General features: G+C 38.1%; 1 protein-coding gene across 1 annotated transcript; it reads right to left on the bottom strand.

Annotated features, from left to right (window-relative positions):
- Nucleotides 1-909: 909 nt before the first annotated feature.
- LOC132643570 (uncharacterized) lies at nucleotides 910-24827 on the bottom strand. The gene is made up of 12 exons (XM_060360026.1): nucleotides 24418-24827; nucleotides 19249-19307; nucleotides 17315-17398; nucleotides 16881-17174; nucleotides 16036-16175; nucleotides 14942-15029; nucleotides 13022-13201; nucleotides 5306-5467; nucleotides 3843-4036; nucleotides 2794-2944; nucleotides 2010-2175; nucleotides 910-1484 (listed from the first exon to the last, which is right to left on the bottom strand). Exons 1-12 carry the CDS (start codon nucleotides 24746-24748, stop codon nucleotides 1414-1416), a joined length of 1920 nt encoding a protein of 639 aa, XP_060216009.1. The 5' UTR covers nucleotides 24749-24827; the 3' UTR covers nucleotides 910-1413.
- Nucleotides 24828-27447: the final 2620 nt, after the last annotated feature.

Genomic DNA, 27447 nt, shown 5'->3' on the forward strand with positions numbered 1-27447 from the left:
CATGCTCAACCAACTGAGCCACCCTTGCGGGTATATAGTATGGAACTATATGTGTAGAAACCTATTCTTTAACTCTTCCGGTTATTATTATTGATGGGCCTTTCTAACTAAGACACCTCCTAATAAGAGTTGTCTCTGAAGAGTTGTGTACGTTCTATTTAATTTGGTCATGGTCCCTGTGCCATGCACGTTACTTTTCTTCTCTCCCTGATCAAAGAAAATAACTAGAAACATTAACCTTTGAAGGCTCAGAAGATCATCAACTGACATATGAAAACTTGATTTACAACAAAGTCATCTCCAGTGGATCAAGGTTAATGTTCCTACAATTGTTCTTCGATGTCTATCGATTTACTTATGATTCCTGGTCCATATTTTTCAACACAAATGACCTGATCCAGGCCTAATGCCTGTCCCTTTGATCTTACAATCTTTGTTAGGACTTAGGTATCCCACTGATATAGGTGCCATGGAAGTTGGTGGAGTAGAACCCAAGCCAGAGGAGTCTCTATCTTAGAGAACAATTCAGGAGACCATATAGACATGTTTAGGATCAAAGTATAGACATGTTTAGGATCAAAGTATGTGATTTTGACACTACCATACAACCATCAATATTGAGAAATCTTGTTATAAGGTGGAACACTGAAGTCCAAATAGACATGTTTAGGATCGAAGTATGTGATTTTGACACTACCTTTTAGGAAGCACTGATGTTTTCCCTTACAACCTCTTTTTTTCCCCTTTTAAAACTTTGCCTACCAAAGTCAATTTGCATGTCTCTGCTAAGTTAACAAAATAATCCTCCACTTCAAAGTAAACGACAGGTTTGCCCATGTGGGACTCCTTTTTTTACTTATGTTCTTGGAGCTGCATGATGCTTGTTGTGTTCCTTTGAGCTTATCCAAGTGTATTCAAGACTTGTTTCCATAGAGAGTGAAAAGAGCTGTTAGTATTGAGTTGACAAACAGAAAAGAATAGCACTACAATATACATCATATAAATGTTAATCACATCTAAAATTATTTGATTTTATACAATATGACCAACGAGCACTACAGAGCTTCTCATGTTTCTCATCAACTCTCTTTTCTATCAGTAATGGGTTGACAAACAAACAAAAGTTTAGGAGAATCACATGCAACTGCTTCAATTCACTTCCCCTTGGCTCTTCTAGCACATATTATCTGCTACTATCACCAATGATTGTCAACTCATAAAGCAACCACTCAGTTTAAGTGCCACTTCCTTTCATTTAAGATTTGTTTTACCCATCAAGAGTGGATTATAGTGATACTCACTAGGCAGCTCTGATAGCTCTTCCAGAATGGTCATGAAAGTAACAGCTTGATGATCTTTTCATACAGGCGCTTAATTTCTCGAAGGCATCATGAAATTAACTCCATTGCGACCTCATGCTGGAACTGCCAAACTCTCCTCTATATCTTTGAAGTTCTCTTGCATCTTTGTGGAAGGACCCTTGCCTGAAATCCAACAGATTGAAACTGAATTACTAGTCTAAATCATATGCAGAAAAAATTACACTTTTTCCATGTTTGTGACTATAGAAAACTTCACAGTACTTGCTGATATTTATGTGACTTGCAGAAGAATGTTCATGTGGCTTGTAAAAACGTATTTGGAGTTTAATGAGCCATTTAGAGAAACGTATCTTTTCTCTATTTATGAAAAGATTCAGAAAAATTTACTGTAGGTTCTAAATACAGTAGAATTTTAACTCGTGTAAAGAAGTGCCTCAACCAATAAGATCTAGCTGTGGTAACAAGATTGAGGACGTGGAACTAGACAATCATTGGCTCAAATACCTCTCAGACATTACTGTTTTCACATTCATGGCTAATAGTACATGGCGATCTGATGCACAACTTAAATAATGTGTAAATAGCACACTCATGTTTTGCATTGACCATCAAAAGGGAAAAAGGAAGACATAAAATAAATGCAGATATGCGGCAAAATATGACAAAAAAATTATTATTAAAACGAACCATCATTCTTTTCCATTTTTCTCCTGCTGCGCCACAAAAGCCGAATTGGAGTGCCTGCAAATCCTGCACTTGTCCTCAGTTGCTTTTCCATGTAACGACGGTATGTCTCTGAAAAGAGCTTTGCATCGTTAACGAAGAAGACAAACGTAGGTGGTCGAATAGCAGCCTGTAAAATAAAGGCAGGTCATGAGTTTATTAGGTTTTAATGAATGTCAATTCAAGTAACTGAACTGTAATTTTAGAGAAAATGATAAATATTATCCCTTTTGTTTGGGAATAGGTCAAAAATAGTCCCGAAAGTATGCTCTGAACAGTGTTGGTCTTTAAGTTTGTTAAAAGTTAACACTTTTGGTCTCCATCAAATATTTAACGAACACCGTGTGTTAGATTTGACACGAAATATGCAAACAAATAAAATAAAAAAAAAAAAAAATAAACAAAAACACTGGGAATCATTTTACAACACACTTGCACCCCATGCCATGTATGTCAATATAACTTCTGTTAAATCTTTTCCATTTTAATCATGTATGAGTATCAATGCAAAGGGGCAGCCAGCTTGGAAGTAAACCTCTTACAGCAGTTAAAACAACACATTAGCTATAATATATAATCTTCCTGCCTCCTAATTAACAATAAAAGGGATTATATTTTCTTTGCGCCAACAGGTTGCCTTTACTACATGTTTGCCAGTTATACATCCTCCAAGGTCCAAACAAGTACTAGTTTTTTTTTTTGTGTAGAAAATAGTAAATGTAAATGCATCTTTCCAAATGAAATTTACCTGAGTGCTATAATAAACACGTCCTCTCTTCCCACCTCTAGTCCTAGGAGGTGCTTTAAATGCGACAGCTTCCCGCACAACTTGATTCAATATCGCAGTAGTCAATCTTCTTGATCTCTCTTTTTCCACCGCAGCAGCAGCGACAATGATTCTAGAATATAACAATAACATATAAAATTTTATTTTAAACAGAAACAGTCTAATACAGAGATCACCAGTGAGACCAAACAAATGCTGCAGTCAAGAAAATGCTCTCCATTTTACTTCCCTCCCTGTCCCATCCAAGCCCCCAAAAAGTAAACAAGAAAAATAAAGATGTACTGGAAATCTGCAGGAGATGATTCATGGAAATATCTAACCTTCGTACTCAGACAAACCATGCAAAAACAAGCCTAATGATTTTTGCATGGTGACTAAAGCCAAATGCACCACATAGATGCAACAGAAATGTCCTATTACTCTTCCTGTCTGCCCATTTTAACCAGTTTTCCTTTATATGTTTCTAACCTGTCTTAATCCAACAAAACAGAGTACGTAGACAAACATCTCATGACTCTCCACCTTAACTTTGCATAACAAGTCGCATCTCATCAACCATTAAATGCATTGCATCTAGAAATCCATTTACCCTAAGCATGACATCAATCTATTGCATGACGGCCTCAGGAGGGATTACAAAAAAAGGCCCTAATTTCTGAAGCTTCTTATTAGCTATAGGAGGTCCAACTACCATTAGTATCTCTCATAATACTCCTTGAGTTATCCCTTTAATGTTTTTTTTTTTAATTTATCAGGAGAGTTATCCCTTATTGTTTTTGAGCATTAAGCTCGGAACTACAAAGTTTGAGTTGTATAACAGCCGCGACAAAAACATGATATGAGGGTATTTTATTCCCTGGTCTAGTAAGCAAATGAAACAACACATCTGATCTTCAGTATAGATGCCAAGTCAATTGCAACTGATTTTCGTCTGAAATATGGCAATATATTTTGTAATGCGAGAGAGGAGCAAGTATAAACTAAGAAACTGGATGGAAAAAGGAACATACTTTTCAACACTGTTCCCAGCTATTGCTGTTGAATACACAATAGGTGCCCAACTCAGAGCACGAACCTTCCGTCTAACATCTTCCTCATAAAATACAGTAGTTTCTTGGTTCTTGTTGGGGATCGTATCCCACTTGTTCACAACAATGAGGCAACCCTTCCCTTCACTCTCTATCCTTTCTGCAATTTTGCAATCCTAAGAAATTGCAAGGAAACAAATATGAGTTTACATGTCAACATTTCTGTAGCCACACTATGAGCACAGAGGGACCTACTCTTTGCCTAATAATAAAGAATGACATATGCTCATTGCTGTAGCATGTGCCTTTTCTTGGAGGAGTTTTCTTTTATGAGAACCCCAAAAGAAAAGAAAAAATGTTAAACATATTACCAATATTTGGATTATCTAAATTATTCAGTATGTATATTTGGTCCAGAAAAGAAGAAAGAGCAAAAATAAGGGAAAAGTTTACAACATTGTGGATATTTCAAGGAAGTTACTTTATTCCTTCCACAATCACTTGATTTGATCTTCAAATGTGAACAGAAATAGAAGTTATTATAGTTTAAAGGATTCTTGTTAGTACTTGCAAGAACACTAAAGATACTGCTTTGTGAAGCCTGTAACTGAGAACAACACTCTTCGGAAATTTTCTACTTTTAAGTTACCCTACCACCACAACCTGTCTATATAGTGCTTCCAGCAACTTAAAATCTGTAAGTTATCGGACTCTATGGGAAATAGGAGACCAACAGCAGCAACATAGACACTTATTTCCTGATGATGTAAAAGAGATAGAAAACCCTGAATGGAAGTCCCTCCCTCAGTTTGTTCAAGGAGATGGGGAAAGACAGTTGATCACAACCCCTTTGGAATCCTATTGGCTATTGAGTGGGCTTCAGGTGAAAAAAAGCATCTTTAGAGACCTTTCCCCTTGATAGTAAGATAAGCTCCAGAACCAGCACAACCGCATTCTCCATGGGCTGGCAGGGCTGGCCAATGAGGTGAGATTTGAGAAGATGGTCATACTGACCATTGAATACTTTTTGCACTTGAACCCAAAAGATAAGCCTGAATTGAATTTGATTAAAATATCTTCTCTTTTCATATTGAAGAAAATAATATCTGTCATTCTTTCTCCTGGAATACAAATCATAACATGGGTAAATAAACCACCCGAAGCGACACTTTGTTCCACTCCTTTCATTTATACTTTAAGCGTGATTGTTATGATATATACTTCCTCGACCACTTTAAGAATGCTAAGCCTTATGTGACAAAAGAATAGTTTCCAATAAAGTTCATACTTCAGGTACAAATAGTAATTTTGAAGGCACAAACAAAAACCATTACTAGATAGTGTGTTTCACAGTCCTTGACAAAGGACTATTACAGAAATGACATCTCACAACAAAGTTCAGCTTAAACTTTACTTATGACCTCTTTCCTGAAACTCAAATGTACCTGTTCAGTGATGCAAGCCATAGCCTCAATAACAAGAGCCACAACATCTGACCGACGAATTGCACGAAATGCTTGATTTACAGATAAAGCCTCTGGTTTGCTACCTGATGAAGCCACTGCAGCCTTTTTTCTTATTCCAGCAGTATCTATCAGCCGAAACTTCTGCAGAAAAGGAATATTAAAATGTAAGTTTCCTCAGCCAACTTCAGGTGATAAACCAAGGAACTCCCATTTTATCCCAAACCATTTTATAGAACTTATACAAGGACGGGAAGCAATGTTGATTCTGTTCCGTATCCCACACAATTGCTTTCTCGTTTATTTCAATTGTGTTTTCAGTGTAAAGAGAAATATAACATATTATATAAATATTTAACTAGATTTTCAGGAGGCTTAACAATTTCTTGACCGCATTATGTACTTCGGTAAAGTTGACCCACTCGTTGTGTGATATCAATGAATACATCTACTCTGCTGTATATTAGGTTCAAATAAAGCGAGTACAGGTTGAAGTGCAGAATAGTCGTCGAACAACAAATCAACACTGCAAAGTGAGAAATAAACACGAGCAACAGTTGTTGTATATACTTGCAATAAATTGTCTCACTAACAAAAATAAGCGGGTCAGCATATCAGAATGTGATCAGGTAGTAACTGCCTTGACTGGAAGTCAACCTAGTCTCAATATGCTTTTTCTTCCGTTGCAAGGCCTCATACTAAAATATTTCCTCATTAATTTACTATCTGAGAAATAGTGCATTTATCCTCGCAAATGCAACACTTGGGGCAGAAAATCACTGTATAAGTGTGATGCAGGCATAACTTTTTGTTCTGTCAAATGACAATTATAAGAGTTAAGAAAGGAGGACTCATGTTCCCTTGCAATAGGAAAGCACCATGATTAATAAAAAGTCATCATGCTAAACACAAAATGCAAGAAGGAAAAGAACAAGTGCAGCCCAGTTACAATTTGTCTGAGTAATGTAAAGAGGCAGAGACAGCCCAATATGATCCGGCCATTCCTATTCCCAAATGCAGCAAAATAACTACAACTCAAGCCCAAACAAGTGGGGCTCAGCTATATGAAACTTTTATACCCACTCCACTCGATTTGAGCCAATTTCATTCCATTATTTGTCTTTTAATACCTCAAAGACCTATGTCAAGTAATTGGTAACCTGGATACCTATCTTTTCTAAAAGTCTCTGCGAGAGGAATGTAGATCTCAATGCAAGCTCCTACGTAATTTGAGAAAGATTCCCCTTTCTTTATAAAAGGGGTGGATGAAAAGCCCATATGGAATTCTGACGTTTGAACTGGTATGGAACTGGCATCACCATCTCACTTAAAAAGAGTTGAAGATTAAAAAACACCATATAAACTGATAAAGTAAGTTGAAGCAACTCCAAAAACAGGCTCAAGCTGCTCAAGAACTTACGGCACCCTCAGATAAATTACCCGGCCAAATTCAATATCCTTGAGTTCTATACGATTCTACGCGGTGAGAGACAACACAAGTTATTCCATCAATGAAATCATGTACAATAAATAACCTCGGAGGTGGGGAAGGACGCATTTCGTAACACGATTTAAGGCTATTCCCAAAATACTGTATAACAAACTCACTTGTTTGTCAGATATAATCTCTATATTCTCTCTCTCTCTCTCTCTCTCTCTCTCTCTCTCTGTGTGTTTTTTGAAACTGGTAACTATTGTATGTATATATATATATATATATATATATATATATATATATATATAAGTGGCCAACACAGTACATGGGTTGTACTGAAACCATATTTACAATTGTACTTCAAAAGCTAAACTGATCTACCTCATATTGAATCTAGTACATCAATTATGGTAGCAGTATCATCTGAAAATATCTGTTTACACCAAAAACATAATAGCAAAAGACAATTCAATTTGATTTTCTGCATACTATTCTCTATATTTTCAAAACATCTTGAGTTCCTCTCCTTCCAGATTGTCCACCAGATGCAAGCAGGGACAATTCTCCATCTGCTTCTGTTCTTTGCCATAGACCCTGCTTCCTCCCAACTCTGTAAAGCTTCTGTAATCTTTCCAGGCATGATCCAGGATATGCCTTTAAGGTTAAAGAAAATTCTCCACAGCTGTTCGGTCACTTCGCAATGTAGGAATAGATGGTTAACTGTCTCTGCTTTATCTCCACACAAAAAACATTTGGGACACAATGCTATCTGTCTTTTCATTAAATTTTCCTTGGTGAGGACAGTTTCCTTTGCCAAGAGCCACACAAAACAAGCCACTTTGTGTGGGATATTAGTTCTCCAAATATGTTTCCAAGGCCAATTATCAATCTGCTGATTAGACCGATTCATTAACCTATATGCTGCATACACCTTGAAATCACCACTGCTGTTGCCTTGCCATCTCAATACATCTTCACCTGCTTGTACACCACTAAATAGTGCAAGTATGCTGTAAAATTCAGTTACCCTGTCCATCTCCCAATCATTGAGTAATCTTCTGAAAGTTATATCCCAACCTTGACGTGTCCACATTTCTGCTATAGTCTTCTGTTGGTGAAGCACAAGATTGAATATGTCGGGGAAGTGTACTTTAAGAATCCCTATTTCATGCCAGTTGTCCTCCCAGAAGCTAGTTTTGTTACCATCCAGGACTTTGATCTTTGTTTTGCTTTTCGATTCACTCCAAAAGGCCCTGATGGACCTCCATAAACTAACCCCATATGGTGTATCAACCTCCTTGGTCATCCATTTGTCTTCCTTCTCATATTTTGCATTTATAACTTTACCCCATAGAGTCTGATTCTCATTGGTAAGTCTCCACAACCATTTCATCTTCAGTGCTTTATTGTGAATCTTCAAATTCCTGATTCCCAGACCTCCATATTTCTTTCCAAAAGTAAGAGCTTCCCATTTGACTAGATGATACCCTTTCTTTTCTTTGTTACCTTGCCATAGGAATGGTCTCTTGATTCTGTCCAGCCTTTTAATGACCCCTGCTGGGATTGGAAACAAAGACATCATATATGTAGGAAGAGCATCTATGACTGAGTGAATGAGCGTCAACCTACCCCCCAAAGATAAGTATTGAGTCTTCCATCTAGCCAATTTCTTCTCACATTTTTCAATAACACCGTCCGAAAGTCCTATGGATTTAGATTTTGCTCCCAGTGGCATTCCTAGATAAGTAGTTGGTAAAGCACCAACTTCTCCACCTAGAATTGCATTTAGTTGTGCCATCTCTGTGACCTCATTGATGGGGAATAACAGGCTTTTCCTCCAGTTAATGTGTAAACCAGAAACACCTTCAAATAAGACTAAGATCACCCTCAAGTATCTCAACTGATCTTCTTGTGCGTCACAAAAAATGAGTGTGTCATCAGCATACTGGAGATGTGTCACTTCCATGCTGCCCCTATCAGCTGTAGCCACTTCAAAACCTTGAATCCACCCATTTAAACTAGCTGTTTTTATCATATTATTGAGGCCTTCCATAACCAGAAGGAATAAAAAAGGAGACAAAGGATCTCCTTGTCTGAGACCTCTTTGTGATCCGAAAAAACCAGCAGGAGAACCATTAATAAGAATTGAGAAATTGACAGTTGTGATGCAATGCTTGATCCACTGAATCCATTTATGTCCGAAGCCCATCCTTTCCAATAGTTTTAGCAGAAAAACCCAATTAACATGATCATATGCTTTCTCAATGTCTAACTTGCATAGAATTCCAGGTTTTTGTTGCTTAAGTCTAGAATCCACAGCTTCATTTGCCACTAGCACAGCATCCATGATTTGTCTTCCTTTGATAAATGCCATTTGTTGAGAATCTACCAGCTTTGTCATTACCCCTTTCAATCTTTCTGTCAACACTTTTGAAATTAGCTTGTAGAAACTGCCTATCAAACTGATAGGCCTGAAATCCCTCAGTTCCTTTGCCCCTTTCTTCTTAGGAATCAATGCAATGAATGTAGCATTGAAGCTTCTTTCAAAGAATTCTTCATCATGGAAATTCTGCATAGCATTCATTATATCATGTTTCACCACTTCCCAGCATTTGATGAAAAAGCCCATGGTGAAACCATCTGGTCCTGGGGCTTTATCGGCTGCGCACAACTTCAAACATTTCAGTACTTCTTGTTCCTCAAACATGCCTTGTAAAAGATCCCTCTCTTCCTCAGAGATGACAGGGCATCTTTCAAAATGACAAGAAGGCCTCCATTCTTCAGTTTCTGTATAAAGCTGCTGATAAAAGTCAATGATTTCCCCTTTGATTCTGATAGGATCCTCAATTAACTCTCCTTGAACTAGCAATTGGTCAATGTTGTTTACCTCTTGTGAGCATTAGCCATTTTGTGAAAGAACTTAGTATTCTTATCACCTTCTTTTAGCCATAAGGTCCTATACTTCTGTCTCCATGAAATCTCTTCATTCTTGACAAGTTCCTCATACTCCATATAAATTGCAGTCTTCTTTGTTATTTCCTCCTCAGTTAAAGGTCTGTCACCAAGTACTGAATCCAGGTCTGCCATCTGCCCCAACAATTTCTTTCTTTGAGAGTTCAAGTTTCCTTGCTCACTCTTGCTCCATTCCTTTAGCTTTGTTTTAAGAGCTTTCAGTTTGCAAGCAAGAATGTAGTCAGGTCTCCCAATAAAATTAAAAGAACTCCACCAAACATTAACTCTATCAGTAAAACCTTCCAATCCCATCCACCAATTTTCAAACTTGAAATAATTTTTGTTTTGAACCCAAGTACCACATTGTAATGCTACTGGAAAGTGATCAGAAATTAGCCTCTGGAGAAGGGATTGTTTGATATTATTGAAGCTGTCATCCCATTCTTTAGAAATAAGGATCCTGTCAATTCTTGAAGCTATATCGTGCTTATCCCCTTTGAACCAAGTGAAATTTCCACCCTCAAGTTGGGTATCAATTAGGTTCATATCTTCTATAAAATCAGAGAATTCCACCATACCCCTTGTTCTTGTATTACAATTCCTCTTTTCTGAGCTAAATCTAGTGACATTAAAGTCACCGCAAACAGCCCATGGTCCTTCCATCAGTCCCCTTACAGACCCAATCTCATCCCACACTATCCTCCTTTCTAAGTAGGAGTTAGGTGCATATACCCCAGTAATATGACAAGCGAAATCCTGCAATTGTGCCTCAAATTTACAAGTCAAAGTATAGGCACCAATTTCAAGCACTTCCCCCTTCCAAACCCTACTGTCCCACACCAACAAAATACCCTCTCTTGTACCACTAGCCTCCAACCAAGCAAACCTCATCCACCTGCCACCCCATATCTCCTTAACCACCTCAATAAAATTCCCCTCTAGTTTAGTTTCCTGGATACAAATGATATCTGCATTCCAGTCTAGTACTAATCTTTTCACCATTGTTCTTTTAACCTTTTTGTTCAATCCCCTAACATTCCATGATACCAGTTTGAAATTCATGGATCAATGTTAGTCGAACTCCTCCCCTTATTCCTTTTACCATTGCTTTTGTATTTGATCAAAAGTGATTAGGCCTTTCAATTCCTGGGCACCTTTGAATCTTGTCTTCTTGCATTCGAAATCTGACACCATCCTTCTAGCTTGTCGACTACTACCGATTTGCTTTAATAGTTCCAGAGCCTCCTCTTCGTGCCCCTGCAAATCCCCCCCAAGAATTTTGCTTATCTTGATCATGTTTTGATGTACCCATACTGTTGCCTCCATCTCTTTTTCAAGAAAGGATTGTTGTTGTTGAATGAGCAAAGGTTCAGCCTCTTCAATTTCCCAGTTATCTCTCAGAATAAGTGAATTCTCCCCTGCCTGAAACGTCTCGCTATCTTCGCCAATTTTGTCTTCAACATCCTTTTCGTGGATTGTTGCTTCTCCAAACCCTTCTTGTTGTCTGAGTTCCCCAATTTCCATCCCTTTTGTGTTCGTTACCATCTCTATAGAAGAAATAGCGACTCTTTCACCCTGTGTGTTTGCATGCGTGGAAGACTGTTCTAGAAGAGAGATATCCAGTGCTACGGTCTTCTGTCATCTGCCTTTTCTTCCAATTGAGAATGTTGAATGCCATTGAAAATTAAAAGCCCAGCTAAATCAGGCCCATCTTCCCCTTTTGTAATATTCATAGACTTGGGCTGTGTGGGGAGGCCCAATTTTACAATTTCATTTAAAATTCTCACAAGCTGGTCATGGTCACGTGCTACTGCTGCATCAGAACCTCCAGCTATTTGACAACTACACACCACGTGCTTTCCCCAATTCAAATCCGTAAAATTCGGGGATTCTCTTATGTTACAAGTCAGATTCTCTTTTGTCCAGCGGTCACTACTGCGACTTGCAACCTTGACTGTCTCTTCTGCAATCTCTTCTCTGACAGCTCCGGTGGTGGCTTCCGATGAAGTTTCAACCCTAGTTTGACTTCTGCCCATATCGGGATATGATAAGACAATCCCTCTCGAACTATTGCCACTTCTCTTGGAAGATCTCTGCCATCATTGGATACCAAGATTCTTGCCCATTTGAGATGGTTTTTCAACTCTGTCTCCTCTTCCGTAGCAACCCATCCTCCACATAGATCTCCTATTTCTTGGAATACTCTCTTGGACCAGAGATTCAGAGGAACACCAACTGCTTTGATCCAAGTGTTCTTGACTGAAACAGAGTCTGACAAACACCCCACCATGGGGCTCCACCATTCCAGTAGGAACCTGGATTTTTTCCAGTTCCATTGGCCTTGAAGAATCTTCTCAGCCATGAACCTATTAGGGAACTCGAATAGAAATAGACCAACATTCATCTCATAAATATTGACCCCAATTGCCGAATTCCAGTTGATTGATGTCCACCTTCTCACATCGGCCAAGGTGGGTTTCTCATCTGCTTCTTCTCCACAACACCCTACTAAGCATCTCTTTAACAACCCATCATCCTTGGAGCCAGTGGAATCACTGATATCAATGTTTCCCTTCTTCGTTCTCACTTCTGCTTCTCTGAGACTCTTGGATTGCCATTTGCTTTCTTGTACTGCCTTAGCGAAAGGGTAGTTGGCTTCAGTGCGTCTTGAAAGAACTATTATAACCAGCGTTCTCACTTCTCTCTCTCTCTCTCTGTTTGAGACTATTGATTATGAGATATAGTATTAATCAATTACCAGCAAATAGATATGAATGTATTGAAAGCTGATAATTTATTTATAAACTAAAAACAAAAAACCTCATAGTCTACTAACTAGTAACCCCGAGGTCAAAATTCTAAACCAAACGGAAGAAAATGCAGAGCCTTCAAACTTTTAATGTCAATAGCCAGTATCATGCGGGGTGGATGGATTTCAGTCAAAGTCCTTAAAATAATTCAACATTCCTTGCACCGCAGGGTGCGGCCTAGTGATTAATGAAGTGGGTGCAAACCAAACCGTTGTTCAAATCTCAGTAGAAACAAGACACTAGGTGCTTTCTTTCCATCAGCCTAAGTCTTGGTGGGAAAAGTTACAGGGTAACTGCTGATGAGAGGTATTAGGTACCCGGTGGAATAGTTGAGGTGCGCACAAATTGGCCCGAACACCATCATTATTAAAAAATTAAAAAAATCCATCATTTCTTAACCTAACCACAGAAAAGAGTACCACAATATCTTGAGACATATTATGAACTTTCCGCACACCAGATTCATTCATATCAAGCTGAGATTGCTGAACACAGACTCACCTGGCCATCTGGTCCAGCGAATTCTGTATCTATAGCATCACGAGTAGTTCCACTAACCGGACTAACTATTGTTCTGTCCTCTCCGACTAAAGCATTCAAAATACTACTTTTACCAACATTTGGACGACCAACAATTGCGATTGCAGGAACGTAATTTTCTTCTTCAAGATATTTTGGCCCCTACAAAATATTTAAAAAGTAAATATTAAAAATATGCGTTTAATATTCCAGCATTGCAATACTAAACTAAAATATGCTAGGAAATTTTAAAGAGACTCCAAAGATGATAGTCAGAAATCAGAATCAATTAACAAGAAGTTCACGGTCAACAGGTTTGCATGCATTTTGTATCATAGACTATAAAATGTCATCACGAAAGCAGTAGGAAATACTAAAGTTCGTTCCCCTCTGCTTCACACGCGAAATATGATTGTATAGATAAGCAACAGACAGACATAGAGTAAGCACAGAAAGAGTAAAACATAGTACCCTAGTGGGACTCAAGTAGAAGCTGATTCGGAGTTGAACATTGAAGCGCACTACAGTCCACTTATAGTAGCTACTGCCTTTTTTCAGAATGCTTTATCATGGCTTTTTCGCTTTCATACTGCTTTGATTTGCTTGTCCTTATCTAACCTTTTTTGTCAAGCTTTCTCTTGAGCCGAGGGTCTTTCGGAAACAGCCTCTCTACCTTCCAAGGTAGAGGTAAGGTCTGCGTACACTTTACCCTCCCCAGACCCCCACATTGTGGTTTTTCTTTTTCTTTTTCTTTTTCTTTTTTTAATTGGTAAAGGCCCACATTGTGGGATTTCACTGGGTATGTTGTTGTTGTTGTTGTTGTCGTCGTCATCGTCTTACCTTTATATATAGACAAACATGTGCGCGCGTGTGTATATATAGTATGCACATGTTAGAAAAGAATAGTAAAATTTATGGATAGAGAAGGATATATTGAAAATAACTAGATCTCCGGCCAAAAAAAGGTTACATCAAATTAATAAGCCCTCCAATCTCAGCGAAGGTCGAGTGATATCGTGAGAAAGGCCTATTGCTTTACACATAGAGGAGAAAGAAGTTCACACATTGCACTAGAAGGGCATACGAGCAATTTTGCCTCTCTGCTTTTCTTATACAACTAAATAAATGTTCTCTCCCCTTACTATATACATTTGACGAGGAATACAACTCTCCTTGAAAGTTTCCTTCTTCTTTTTGATAGGTACAACAATTGTTTCAAATGAAAAGGGATCAAGACGATGAAGGAGGAATAAAAAGTTAACGGGTTGAGGCAAACAAAAGAAAACAACTATAACAAAATCCAGAACTAATTTCCAATGCAGTTCATTGTTACCTTTCCGGAAAGAAAAAAATCCTATGCGTTATGTTACTAAGACGAAGTCCAGGACATGTACTCCCCAGTTTCTTCCTTGAATATTTCACTTCATTGGGAAAAAAATAACTCTCTTCTGAAGCCTTGACCTGGAGGAGCTGAAGAGAAGATCTTTTTGGCTGTCATGAGGTTTCCATCTTCTACAGCAGTATCTCATCGCCCCTTTAAGCAATTACTTCTTCATCTCAAACCCCGTGTGATTGATCCAATATAAACTATACATTCCTTTTCTTAACTTCATTTTAATAGTTAGATATATAGAGGAAGACTTTAATCTGCTTCATTCCTCCGATTGCTATACAGATAAATACTATGCATAATGTTTTCAGATTCTTTACATAAGACTTTGACTCTAGCCAACTTTTGGTTTTTTGCTTTTATAGTTTACATATTTTTGGAATATGCAACTTAACCTATTTGCGTATACATTCTGGAAATAAAGCATAGAAATATTCCTGAGAGGCCTAGCCACTGAGAAAGTTTACTGATCGAAGCAAGAGGAAACCTAATCTCAGTGCCGATAAGAGTACCTCAACTTTTGTTATCCCTGAGCAAACAAGATCTAGAAGCTCTCCAGTTCCAGTTCCAGATACAGCAGATATTGGAAGGGGGTCAAACCTAATAAATTAAACAAAGGAACATATTTTATAAGATTAAACAAAAGTAACATTTTAAACAGCAGTCATGAAGTCACAACATCTATTAATACAGGACGACTCAAAGCCCTTGGATCTAAAAATTATGTTGCTCGGATCCTTCAAAAGTGCCACAGATGTGTGTCGGTCTGTCGAATCCTCCAAAAAACTATTTAGGATCCAACACGGGTGCGGCGGCATTATGGAGGATCCGAGCAAACATAGTCTAAAAAGGTTAGGGAAAAGAATAACTAGTTTTTGAAAAGCTCAAAGGAAAGAATGCAACAGACTTTCCAATAAAGAAAAACACAGAAACATCTAAAGGAGAAATTCATACAGCTTAAAAGAGGAGCGCCAACTCTTTCCATTTGCATTGACCTATCTCAACCACAGGAAGCCGGTATAAATGTCACCAATAACTATGTAGGTTGTATATTCATTCATTCAAAATGGAAAACGTCCACAAGATACATATTCTCTTACCTCTATTAAGTGACATTGGTATGTCAATAACTCAATAATATGATTCTATAAACCACAACCAAGTCCTTAACCTAATGGAAGTACGTTGGACACAAAGTTGGTTGTCACACTTGACACATATAGTAGGGTTTAGACTGTTCTCTCTTTAGATATACCATGAACTTTGCAAATTCTCCAGTCATTCAGATCCAAAGAAGGGATCTAAATACTACACCACCAACTCTTGAAGTATAACGACAGATCTCTGGATCTCTTTAAGGAGGCTTTATATTCGCTTTTATGAGGATATTTTTTCACTGTTCAACCAGTTATATTTTCTCTTGTAACCCATCCTCTTCTTACCAGACATACTAAAAAACGACTCAAAAAAAAAAAAAAAAAAAAGAAACAGAACTGCAGCTATGATGAATTTTCTAACCGCAACACTTCAGTTTGTATCAATCTACACATATTAATCTGCACTTATGGTATGAAAATAATGAAATATGCCAGAATAATCAGCTCACCCCAAAGACCAAAACTCTGATGCTTGTGAGATTCCTTTGCGTGGAGATTCACACTTGTTTACAGCAAGAATAATACATTTGTCTGAGTAGTGCTTGCGTAACCAATCAGCTATCTCCACATCAGCAGCATTTAGACCTGCCTGTTTAAAAATTTGTTACTCCGTCTGACCATATTAAGCAACACTTTCACCACTAATAAGGATAAGGCAATGTCTCATAATCAGAATATGACAACAAATATAGGTACAACATTCAACTGTTAAGCACTTAGTTCTATTAGCTGAAAGATACATGAGGTGCTTCAGACCTAGAAATATTTCTTGAGAACTTTCGACAACTGTTAATCAAATGACTTCCCAATTATATCTAGTTCACAAACCAAGGAATAAAAAGATGTGCATGGAATCAGTAATATTCTTCCATCAATATATTTTTTTCAGATAAGTTTTCCTTCCATCGAAACTTCTCATGAACAAACTGCTGTGTCAAGTGATACAGAGCAAATAGAGAAATTCGATTCTCCTGATAGAGAGGTTTATCAGGATTAGGGGTATAGAAAGTGACGGAGGGCAAGTAGAGGATGGGTTGAAAAAAAGGAGACAAAACTCATTATCATGGGTCAAGGAGAATGTTTTCCTCTCGGGCCTTAGGGAAATCGTTTTCCCTTAATTTCAGTGAAACATTTTCCTTAGAAAAATACATTCCCAGGTATTTAGTGCAACCAAACAAAGAAAAAGAGGAAAACAATTTCCAGGAAATGTTTTCCTTCATACTAAACACACAATTTATCTTGCTAACTAATCTTTCAGAATATAGTATCCAAGTAACTCTACTAAAGGATATACCTGGCCATCGACAAGGAATATAATGACCGATGACTCTTCAACAGCCACAGTAGCTTGTTTCTCAATCATAGTAGGCATTCTAGCAACAGCAGCCTCTCTGGTAGCAAGTGGAATGCCCTCCATTCCAATTGTTGTTGAGACAGCTAGTTCTTCCATTAGATCAGTCTGTGATTTCGAAATAGTAAGCACACCTCCTGTATCCACCACCATAAATTCATGGTTTCCCCAAAATGATCTACCATACAAGCGATCCCTTGTTACCCCAGGTTCATCTACCACAATGGCCCTCTTCCCCTGTTGAAGATAAACCAAGCATCATGAAGAGAAAGCCAGAGCAAGAAAAATCTCATATAACGGAACTGGACCATTTAGTAAAGATTGTCAAGGTTTTATTTCCTGGCAATCAAAAACCAAGACAAGTTTAGATATAATACCCCAACAAGACGATTAAACAGTGCTGATTTACCAACGTTCGGTCTTCCAACAATTGCCACCTTAGGAAGAAGATGATCAGGGGTCTGCAAGTAAACTTTTATTGGTCAAGTCAACCATAGAAATCTAGATCTTCCTATAGATCTCAGAATATTAGTAGAGCCAAATCATATAGACAATGGATACACATCGAGCGTAGATCTTCACATAGAATCTAGAAACATTAGTAAAACCAAAAATCATATCAACAGTGGATAAATGCCCAACTTCCATATTCACAAATCTCGAGGAGCAACAGAAAAATTGTGGACATTGTTCACTTTGGTTGCTCTGATCATCTTATGGAGCTTCAAGTAGATGACTACTAGGTTATGGATCCAGTAATTAATCACATTCACACATGCAGTTGAAGACTATAACACGCCCCCTAAATTTGAGAACATATCTCAATATTTCAGTGCACTTCAGCAAGTTTGTCAGCAGAAAGGTGAAACTCAGAAACCTTCTTGCAAAGTTATGAAACTCTCTTCTTAAAGTCTAGGACTTTTTATTGAACGAAAAAGAACTCTTGCATGATTAAAAAAGTCACATACTCCTAGATAAGGTTTCAAAGAAAAATAGGCATGAAAACTGTAACGTTCTATTATATGATTCACCGTGTCACTGATTCCTTTAGAACAAGTTACTGTCATTCTCTTCATCAAGATTCCTCCGGAGATATGAATATAATTTGATTAGCCGGTGGGTTATGAGCATTAGAAGTTAACTTCACAGCTGTGCAACTTTCATGCCATGAGACCATAACACGAATTGATGAGCAACGATATCATCCGTATGATGAAGCAAGGAAGAGGTCAGAAATTTAGCACGAGTGATGTTGGAAAAATCAGCATGCAGTTTACTCTATGCAACTGATTTTTTCCAAGGAAGCGGAAAGATAAAATTTCTGGAAAAGCAAGGACATAATAATAAAGGTGACATCCATGGAGAGGGGCGGGCCAATTATCCACCAAGTTTAAGTAGTGTGCCACTAGTCCTCGGGGATTTCTCGGTTATTTGGAAAAAAAAAAAAGGTGGCATCCATGGAAGAGACACCGTGATAACATTCTTTTCAATATTTTAGACCCCTAATGAGCATCCTGCATCCAAAGAACCTGGTAGATGATTAAGTATATTAACATCACATCCGAGAATTTCAGTATTTATTCAAGTGAGACATTAATATAGAAGTGACTGTATGAAGTCTAACATCAAATAGGTTTATTACCAAGATATCATTACACTAAATAGTTCATCCCTTAAGAATTAAGCCTTGTATTTTTACTATCTCTAAATAGGGATAGCACTATTTATCAGAACTTCTATTGGCATTACAAAACTGTCCCTGAAAGGACTTAACCCGAACCAAAAAAAAAAATCCACTGAAAGGTGATAGCCTTTTTTTTTTTAAAAGCTGTCTGCATAGTTCCTCAGACTAGTTGCACTTTGTTTCAATATTTGTTACAGAGAGATAGTGGCTGCTTGAACTTGCTACTGTCCAGTCGCTTTGGCAGCTCAATAGAGGAGTATCTTAGATTCAGAACACGTAGCTACTCATGATTACTAAATATAAGTTGAATCATCATATAATAGGAGTTGAGTCAACTAAAGAAAGATGTAGTTACTTGTGGCTTAATCATAATGTAGAAAATGAGGACAAGTAATTACTTCAAAAAGAGTAATGGTCAAGGCTCACTTCAGGCTCTTTCTTCATTTCCGTGATGAGCAATCAATTTACACAAATCAGACTTAACAAATAAAGGGAAGAAACTTTGAGACAAGTATATCATATTGTCATTTATGAACAAATCTCTACTGCAGTTTTTAAAAAAATTCTGAGTGAGACCCTTAAGTATGGGAGTAGAAGCTCCAACAGAGTAGTAGATGAGATACTAACATTTTTTGAGGTATTTTTACGTCTCTTGTCCTTGTCTTTTGGACTAGATCTCTCTTCTTCTGTAATCAACAAAGGAAGATCATATTGAGCATCAAATGGCTAGAAACGATATAGGATGCGACAATTGTAACAGTTTAGCAAGGCTTATACAGTATATTGCATTTTGGTCTCATGTACCCTGCAATAAAATGATTAACAGCCAAATCAATTTCCAAAGCTTCAGCGGTTTAGGACCTGTAACAAGATTATCCACAGAACTACATCCATTGCAGTATCAGTGAACCTGTGTGATAGAGTTACATGTCGGCACTATGCTGGTAGCGTGCTATTTACGAGGAAAACCTTCAGTTGAATTAACATTTGCAGGATAGGAATTGGGAAATGCAAAGGCCCTATGTTTGTGCAGATAGAGGAAAAGAGAAGATAGATTTTGCAATTCCCTGCTTAAAAGGTTAAAACTTCAATCATCAATGGAAAAAATAAATCTTTTACTCAGGACAGTTTAAACTTCAACCAAGATTTTCTTTAACTCGAGTGATATTCCCTTTTGTTGCCTTACATATTCAACTAGAAAATGTGATCTAGTTTTGAAGCTAAACGGCGGCCGAAGACTATATTTGGTTAATTTTCTATACGAAGACCAAGACAGTTAAAAATGATTTTTTTTTAAAGTAAATATTTTTATTACTGATGGGGGAAACCCCGTATATAAGCCGTATACCAAAAAATTAGAGAACCTACACCGCAATATAGTTCTCTACAAAAGAAAGCCAACAATCTATTCACGTAGGAACTTCATGGGTACACCCAAAAAAACCAGAAACAAGTGACTATTGTGTGATTTTACAACATTCTCAACCCCTTTAAATGCCCTCATGTTCCTTTCCGTAGAACCCACATAATGGCTAATGGAACAATATTCCATGCCTAAGTCTTCTCGAACTTTTTCTGAAGGCCCAACTATGCAACACCTCACTGTTCCCGGCAACACCCATTGTATTCAAAACTAATTTAGAACCACCCACCACAACCGCGTAGCCACCTGACAACGCAACAAGAGGTGGTCTACATCTTTACCTGAGCATTTGCACATGAAGCATCAATTAAGACATGTGATCTTCCTCTTCCTCAAGTTCCCCGCTATCAGAATAAGTCCCCTTGCTGTCAACCACACAAAGAAACACAACTTTCTGGGAGCCAACAAATCATTACCCTTCCCCCTTCTCCCCAACAAATCATCCATCTCCCTACTTTGAAATCTCATCTTATACACTAGTAAATTTTCCCCTCTCCTTCTCCTGTCTCTTCCCACCCAACAATCCTTATCTCCAATCCACTTACTTCTCTTGCCTCATGTTCAATGTCTGCAAGAAGAATTAAAGACTCTATCATCCTTCCCCCCCCCCCCCCCCCCCCACACAACAACACACAAAAAAAAAAAAAAAAAAAAGAGTCAAACTTCTTCCCCCCTTCAACAATGGCTAATGGACAAACATTCTCCTCCAGTATTCCTTGCTTACACTGCTATTATTCGTCAATCATATGCCCAAATCAAGATTTGAGGGCAAAACAGTCACTTCTCACAAAGAAGTTTTTTCCTAGAGTCGTTATCCTTCCCTAAACCAACTCCCAGATCATTCCCCATGGTTTCTGGATCAACCAAACCCAAATTATCAATTTCAGAGGGAAGTAGTTCCTTTTCTATCGCTGACGAGCTCATCGGAGCAATTCTGTCCACGGGAAGGGACAATCTGGCCTTGTCAAAACCCACAGGCAGGTTTTTTACACCCTCTAACATATTTCCAATTCTGTAGCTCTATTTTCCAACCTTTCTGAGCACAATCCAGAACTCCTAGGAGGAAATTTTGGATTGTTGGGCCTCAGCGACCTTCCTAGAGTACTCCTGACAGTTGAAGCTTTCTTTAGTGAGGCGAATATGAGTTACATTGCTCGATCTGGACATTTCGATACCCCTCTTACCTTTACTTTCAATTCGGAGCTCATCGGAGCCATTTCTGCGGCCATCCCTCACTTCTGAAACATTAGGATGAAGAACGAGGGCTTGGTGCCCCTCAATGACTCTTAAGATAGGTTTTGCGGTTGATTTCAAGGTTCGTTGGGGTGGTTCCGCAGTATTTCAAACTTTTTCCAACATGGGAGCCCTCTTTGCATGTCTCTGTCATATGAAGAAGTCCTATCGGTTCACCTCAACTAATCCAGTCTGAACCAATTAGATAAGTGAACCAATGTAAATTTGCTCTTACAAGTTCACTAATCCAAGGGAAAATAGGTCTTTTCCCCTTTCTTCTAATCCCTTCTCCCCCAATTTCTGAAAGTCCCTTCGACTAGCCCTCTTTCTTAGTCGTTTCCAACTAATCCCCTATACTTTCCGACCCCCTAGCTTCTCTCCTTCCCATACACTTTTTCCGACTCCTCCCCCTATTTCATTCCCCTCCATCCCTATCCCTATTTCCATCTCCCTTTTTCAGAATTTCAAGACAATTATGGTGATAATTAGACTGAACCTAGATAACCCCACCCCCCAACCCCCAACCATGGATACCGAGAACCTTCCCCTTTTTTCTAACAAACAACCAACAACAACATACCCAGTGAAATCCCACAAAATGGGATCTGGGGAGGGTAGAGTCTACGTAGACCTTACCCCTACCTTGGGAGGTCCCCACAAACTTCCCCCAATTCACTAGATAAATCATAACCCAAAGATGCACCGGCAATCCAACACCCTCCTTTCTTCTATGTACCTCACAATAAAATTAATCAAACCACCTCTCTAATATATAGATAGTTCTCTCCCATACATCTAGCTCCTCCCTGAACTCACTTCACTTCTGCCTCTCTAGCAAAAAGAAATAGGAGGGACTGCCCATCTTCGAAACTTTCAAACTTGTCGTCATTGACCATGTCTTTGTTGCCCATTTGGTGACCAACTCCGGCGAACCCACTCTTTTGAACCTTCCCATCAGACAAGTCTTTAAGAACTCTTCCCTAGCCACGACCTGACCTCCAGATAGACTGAAAATGCGTTCCTTCCATGTATCTTTTCTCCTGCACTTACCAACCAAATTCGAAGTAGGCAACACCAGAGCTTCTTTGTAAGAATGCACGTTGATCATCCTTGCTTCTAGAGAGGAGTTTCTCCCTCTAGACATTGTAGCAACAATCTCTCTCACATACTGCAGCTTGTACAGACTAAATTCAATAGACCAAACAATAACGGAAGAAAAAGCTCTATAGGTCATGTTTTTATCTCTCCCCAACCTTGCTTTGCTAAATAGTTTTTAAAAATACAACAATACAAAACCCTCATATACATGGCGTATACAAAAAAGTATCGAGCCTAAACAAAAATATAGTTCTCTATGAAAGACACACAATCATCTAATAAATAAGAACGTCATGATTACATCAAAAGTTAATAAAAAAACAAAAAGGCATGTGCTAATTTATATGAAGTCCTATTTTCCCATTCCTTGAAAATGCTCTCCTATTCCGTGTTCCCCAAAGGGGAAACTTTCCGAACTCTACATCTCCTTCTTCTCCTCCTGAATGCCCAACTATACAACACATCCTTTACTGTTACGGGAATTCGCCATGCATTCCTAACAAATTCAGAACTATACACCATAACTGACTGTTCTTGCTATACTGAATAATAAATGTAGCAAAGAAACACTACTAATATTTATCATATATCATGCTCCTTTTTACCACTCCGATAGCTACCTTCATCAAATCATTATATTTTGAAGAGAGTGCATTGCATGTTTGAATAGATCAAATGTCTCAATAAAATAGTTACAAAACACAAAACTATACAACTCTTGATGCCGCCTCAGAGAGTTCTCTAGCCATCCTAATCAATCCTCTAAGTGTATAACCAGCCTTGAACAGGATCCTCCTCAAGGAATGCCAATATATTTGATCCATAAATTTCAGACGCTAGCTTGGTGATCATTATTGCACCCATTCACACCCAAGTATTAAAAACATTGTTATAATAAGTCTTTTTCTACTATCCTTCTTGCCAATCCAACTATTGAATCACCTAAACAAACCCCACCATCCCAATGAGGAAGCAGCACCAACATTTAATTACTTGATTGAGTTCTCCAAGTTATACAAATATATCATTATATCCAAAAAAGGAGAAATACACAAAAAAAAGAACTGTACTTACCAGAACTGAAAAAGAAAACCGCACAAGCAAGAAGAGTTTCCATGAATTCCTAACTCTGGTTTCTATGGTACGACGTAATATATCTTTTTTCCATGAATAACTTTGAAGGGTGTGTAATAGTAGTGGAGGGAGGATCAGTGGAGTTGAAATACATTGCACCCGTGCTTGTGACAACAGTTTGGATTTTTCCCCGCGCACACAAATATATCAACCATTTGTACTTAATTAAAACATTTTGGGTTCATGGTCACAAACACACTTGAACTATGACTTTTTTGTAAGTTTCACACCCCAACTATCAGTTATTCCCTTTTCCTACCTGAACTATCACCATCTATATATTAAAACACACCTGAAAATTAATTAGGAAAACTATCAGTTGTTCCTTTCCTTTTTCCTACCTGAATTATCACCATCTACTCAACTAGGTGTGTTTTAGTACATAGATGGTGATAGTACAGGTAGGAAAACGGAACAGTTGGTGATAATTTAGGTAGGAAAAGGGAACAGGCGAACCACTAATAGTTGGGGTGTGAAACTCGCGAAAAAGTAATAGTTCAGGTGTGTTTTTGACCATTATCTCAAACATTTTCAACAGTTTCAAGAACCAAATGCTAAAGAATGATAGCTGAGGGAAGTACACTTTACATCATACCAAAACGGGGTCAGTTTCATCCCACTCAAAAGTCAAAAAAAAAAAAACACCTAAAACCCTGTTTTCACTTTTTTCACCATCAAACAATCAAATATTCTTTGCAAAAAATATAACCAAACACAACTCCAACTTCAAAATTCCAAATAAGGTGAAAAATAGTTGGTTTTCATAGCCATTCTACCTATACAGCCGAAGTGTATACACAACCATGTTTGGTAAACTAGATAGCCGAAATGTACATTTAGGTAAAAAGAAGTGGAAAAGGGGCGTAAAAAGATAAAGTGAGTGTAGGGAAAATAGAGATATAGGTCACCTATAACCAGTTGTCTGGACAAAGACTCAGAAAATTCTCTAACCACAAGTTGGGCTTCACGTTCAAGTACTTCAACATCAAGACTGCTGTCTTCATCTTCTTCATATTCCTCAAATTCAGACCCTCCAATTATTTCCTCTTCTTTATCTTCATATTCATCTTCTTTACTAGTGGACAATTGTACGGCTGGTGGAAGGCAAGAAGTCCGGCTAAGATTGCAGCGACGTTGGCGGCGGTGGGAGAGAGAGAATGGTGGAGGGAGAGAGGGTGAAATTGATGGAGAGAGATAAGAGAGAGTTCTTGATAGAGAGATTGCTGGACTGAGTTCCATTGTTGATACTGTTTTTCTAGTTGGGAGAGAGAGAGAGAAAATTAGTGAGGTTTATCCTTGTTTTTCTGAGACGAGAGAAGTTGGGTATTTTAAGAGCCTGTTTGGATGGCACCTATAAGCTGAAAATAGCTTATAAATCAAAATAAAAATAAGTTGGGGGTATAAGTCAAAATAAAAATAAGTTGAGGTAGGTTAACTTATTTTTTTTGGCTTATAAGCTGTTTTTAGCTTATAAGCTACTTTAGATAAGCTAAGTCAAACTAATCCAATTATTTTTTTAGGCTTATGTTAAGCACAAACTGACTTTAAGCTGGCTAGCCAAACACTCAAAAAAGCTGAAAACAATTTATAAGCTGTTTTCAGCAACTTATAAGCCAATCCAAACGGGCTCTTAAGGAGAAAAGAAATTTTAAATTAAGGGTGTGTTTGGTAAGGAGAAAAATATTTCTCGTGTTTGGTTTGTAAAGATTTTTGGAAAATATTTTCATGAGGAATAGGGAAACAAGATAGGTGCGTACATTCTGCTATATCCAGACCCCACCTAATGAATTATACTGTTTATGTTGTTGTTATTTATATTGAGAAGTAGGGAAACAAGTTCAATTGACTCCTCTAAAAGACTAACACACCCCACTTCCACTTTCCATAACCCTATCCCCCCCCCCCTCACCTTGCCCCCACGCCTATGTTGCTTGAATAGATTATGTACAGATACTTTTGAAATAACATTTTCTAATTATTTGTTAAACACCATAAATAAATTTAAAAAATCACTTATTTCCTTCGTACCCAAACACACCTGGACTCTCCTTGTATTTTGAAGTTATTTAAACTACGGGTCTGGATGAATCTTACTCCTTAAAATACTTCGAAAAAAACATTCAAATTTATTCCTCTAAAATTACTTCTTCTTCTTTTTTATCAGGACCTCTAAAATTACTCTCTTATATTAAGGTTGGAGTTCGTTAGTGTCAAGGTCTCAAATGGAACTAAAGAGGAAAACAAATATGTTTAAAGAGAGACACTCTAACTTCTCTTTAGAAACTACCTAACAACCACACAATGGAGATAACACGACGAACCTTCGACACACCGGACACAAGTCACCTCCTCCAATTACCACCAAACTCTCTCAATACTGATGACACCACCATGGAATTACCCATTTCCCAAATTACGAATATCACAATGAAAGTGAATCAAACTTTGAACCCCCAACAGATCTATACGCCATTAATTTGACGGAAGACGAGCAAAATCGACTCTAGTATCCTTGGAGATTCTCAGCCATAAATTAAATCTTTGGCAAGAGACTCAACCACCAATATCTCAAAGGCAAGTTAATTAATCTCTGAAAATTAGATGAGCCACTGACCCTAACAGATCTGAGATCAGATTTCTATGTTTCTAAGTTCACCGCTGAACAAAGCCTAGCAACAGTGTTGTACGATAGACCATGGTCTGTAGCAGGACAATTCCTTTCTGTGAGGAGATGGGAACCCAACTTCGTTCCAGAAAATACAAAAATTGATGCAGCGGCCGTCTGGGTCCGACTACCGCAATTACCAATAGAATTCTATGATTTTAGAATTATAGAAAAGGTCGGTAGAATGATCGAAAAACTAATGAAAGTGGATGCATGTACTTCTTATGCCCTAATGGGACAATATGCTGGGATCTGCGTCGAAGTTAGCCTAAACACCCCAGTCAAGAAATCAATTCGAATAAGATCTCACAAACAAACCCTAGTCTACGAATGTGAAGGGATTTTGTGTGTGGGTTGTGAAAGAATTGGGCACACAATCTTCGATTGTGAACATAAAGAACCACCTATTCCTATCACCATCACCAAGGAGTGACTAGCAGCTACCACGACACCACCGCAACAAGAGTGGCAGACGGTGAATTTTCCAAAAAGAAAGAAAAGCCCTCACAAGAAGGATAGATCGACCGGAGAAACCAAAAGGGAGCAAACCAAGGGCCATACGCAATACGTAAAATCTTATGATGCGGTCACATGTAAGTTCCTATCATCCCAAACTTTTCATTACAAAGGCCGGAATCTCACCATAAAAGGAAAAGCGGTGGCGAAAAAACCTAAGGACAACCAATTTGGGCCTGCTCATTTTGGACCTACAAACTTGGGCCTAAAACAAACTGATTTAGACTTAGGCCCAAATGATAAGACCTCCACTTCAGGTAACTTAGAAACATCCAATTGGGCCCAATACCTTTGCAACCCATTTGTTTTTAATAGTCCACAAAAGACAAATACTAATAAAAAAAAACCCCACAATACCCAAAGCCCAATCATTAACAAGCCTGATTTTTTCGAAACCGCCATAGAAATTGAATCCGAAAAGCAACTAAAAAAGAAAAGAAATCATGACTCTTCTCTTAAGTCAACTAGTTCCCGATACCAATCAGATCCTTTTATTAGTAATAACGAGGTAACCGATATACCCGTTCAAACAAAAAAAACTCATCGTTTCCCTCACCTATCTAATCACCCTTCTCTACGTTTAGATTTGCCACTTCCCGCTCAGTTTATCACACATACTCCCCAGAAAAACAATTACACTGGGGGGAGCGTGATGGTAATCACAAGAACCGAAGAGACCCCATTTATTGCAAAACCGCCTGTGGTATCCTCAAACCACTCTATAAATGATGCGTATAACCCTCATTCTACTCACTCT

This window comes from Lycium barbarum, chromosome 6 (assembly GCF_019175385.1).
Source record: "Lycium barbarum isolate Lr01 chromosome 6, ASM1917538v2, whole genome shotgun sequence".
NCBI classification, from domain to species: Eukaryota; Viridiplantae; Streptophyta; class Magnoliopsida; order Solanales; family Solanaceae; genus Lycium; species Lycium barbarum.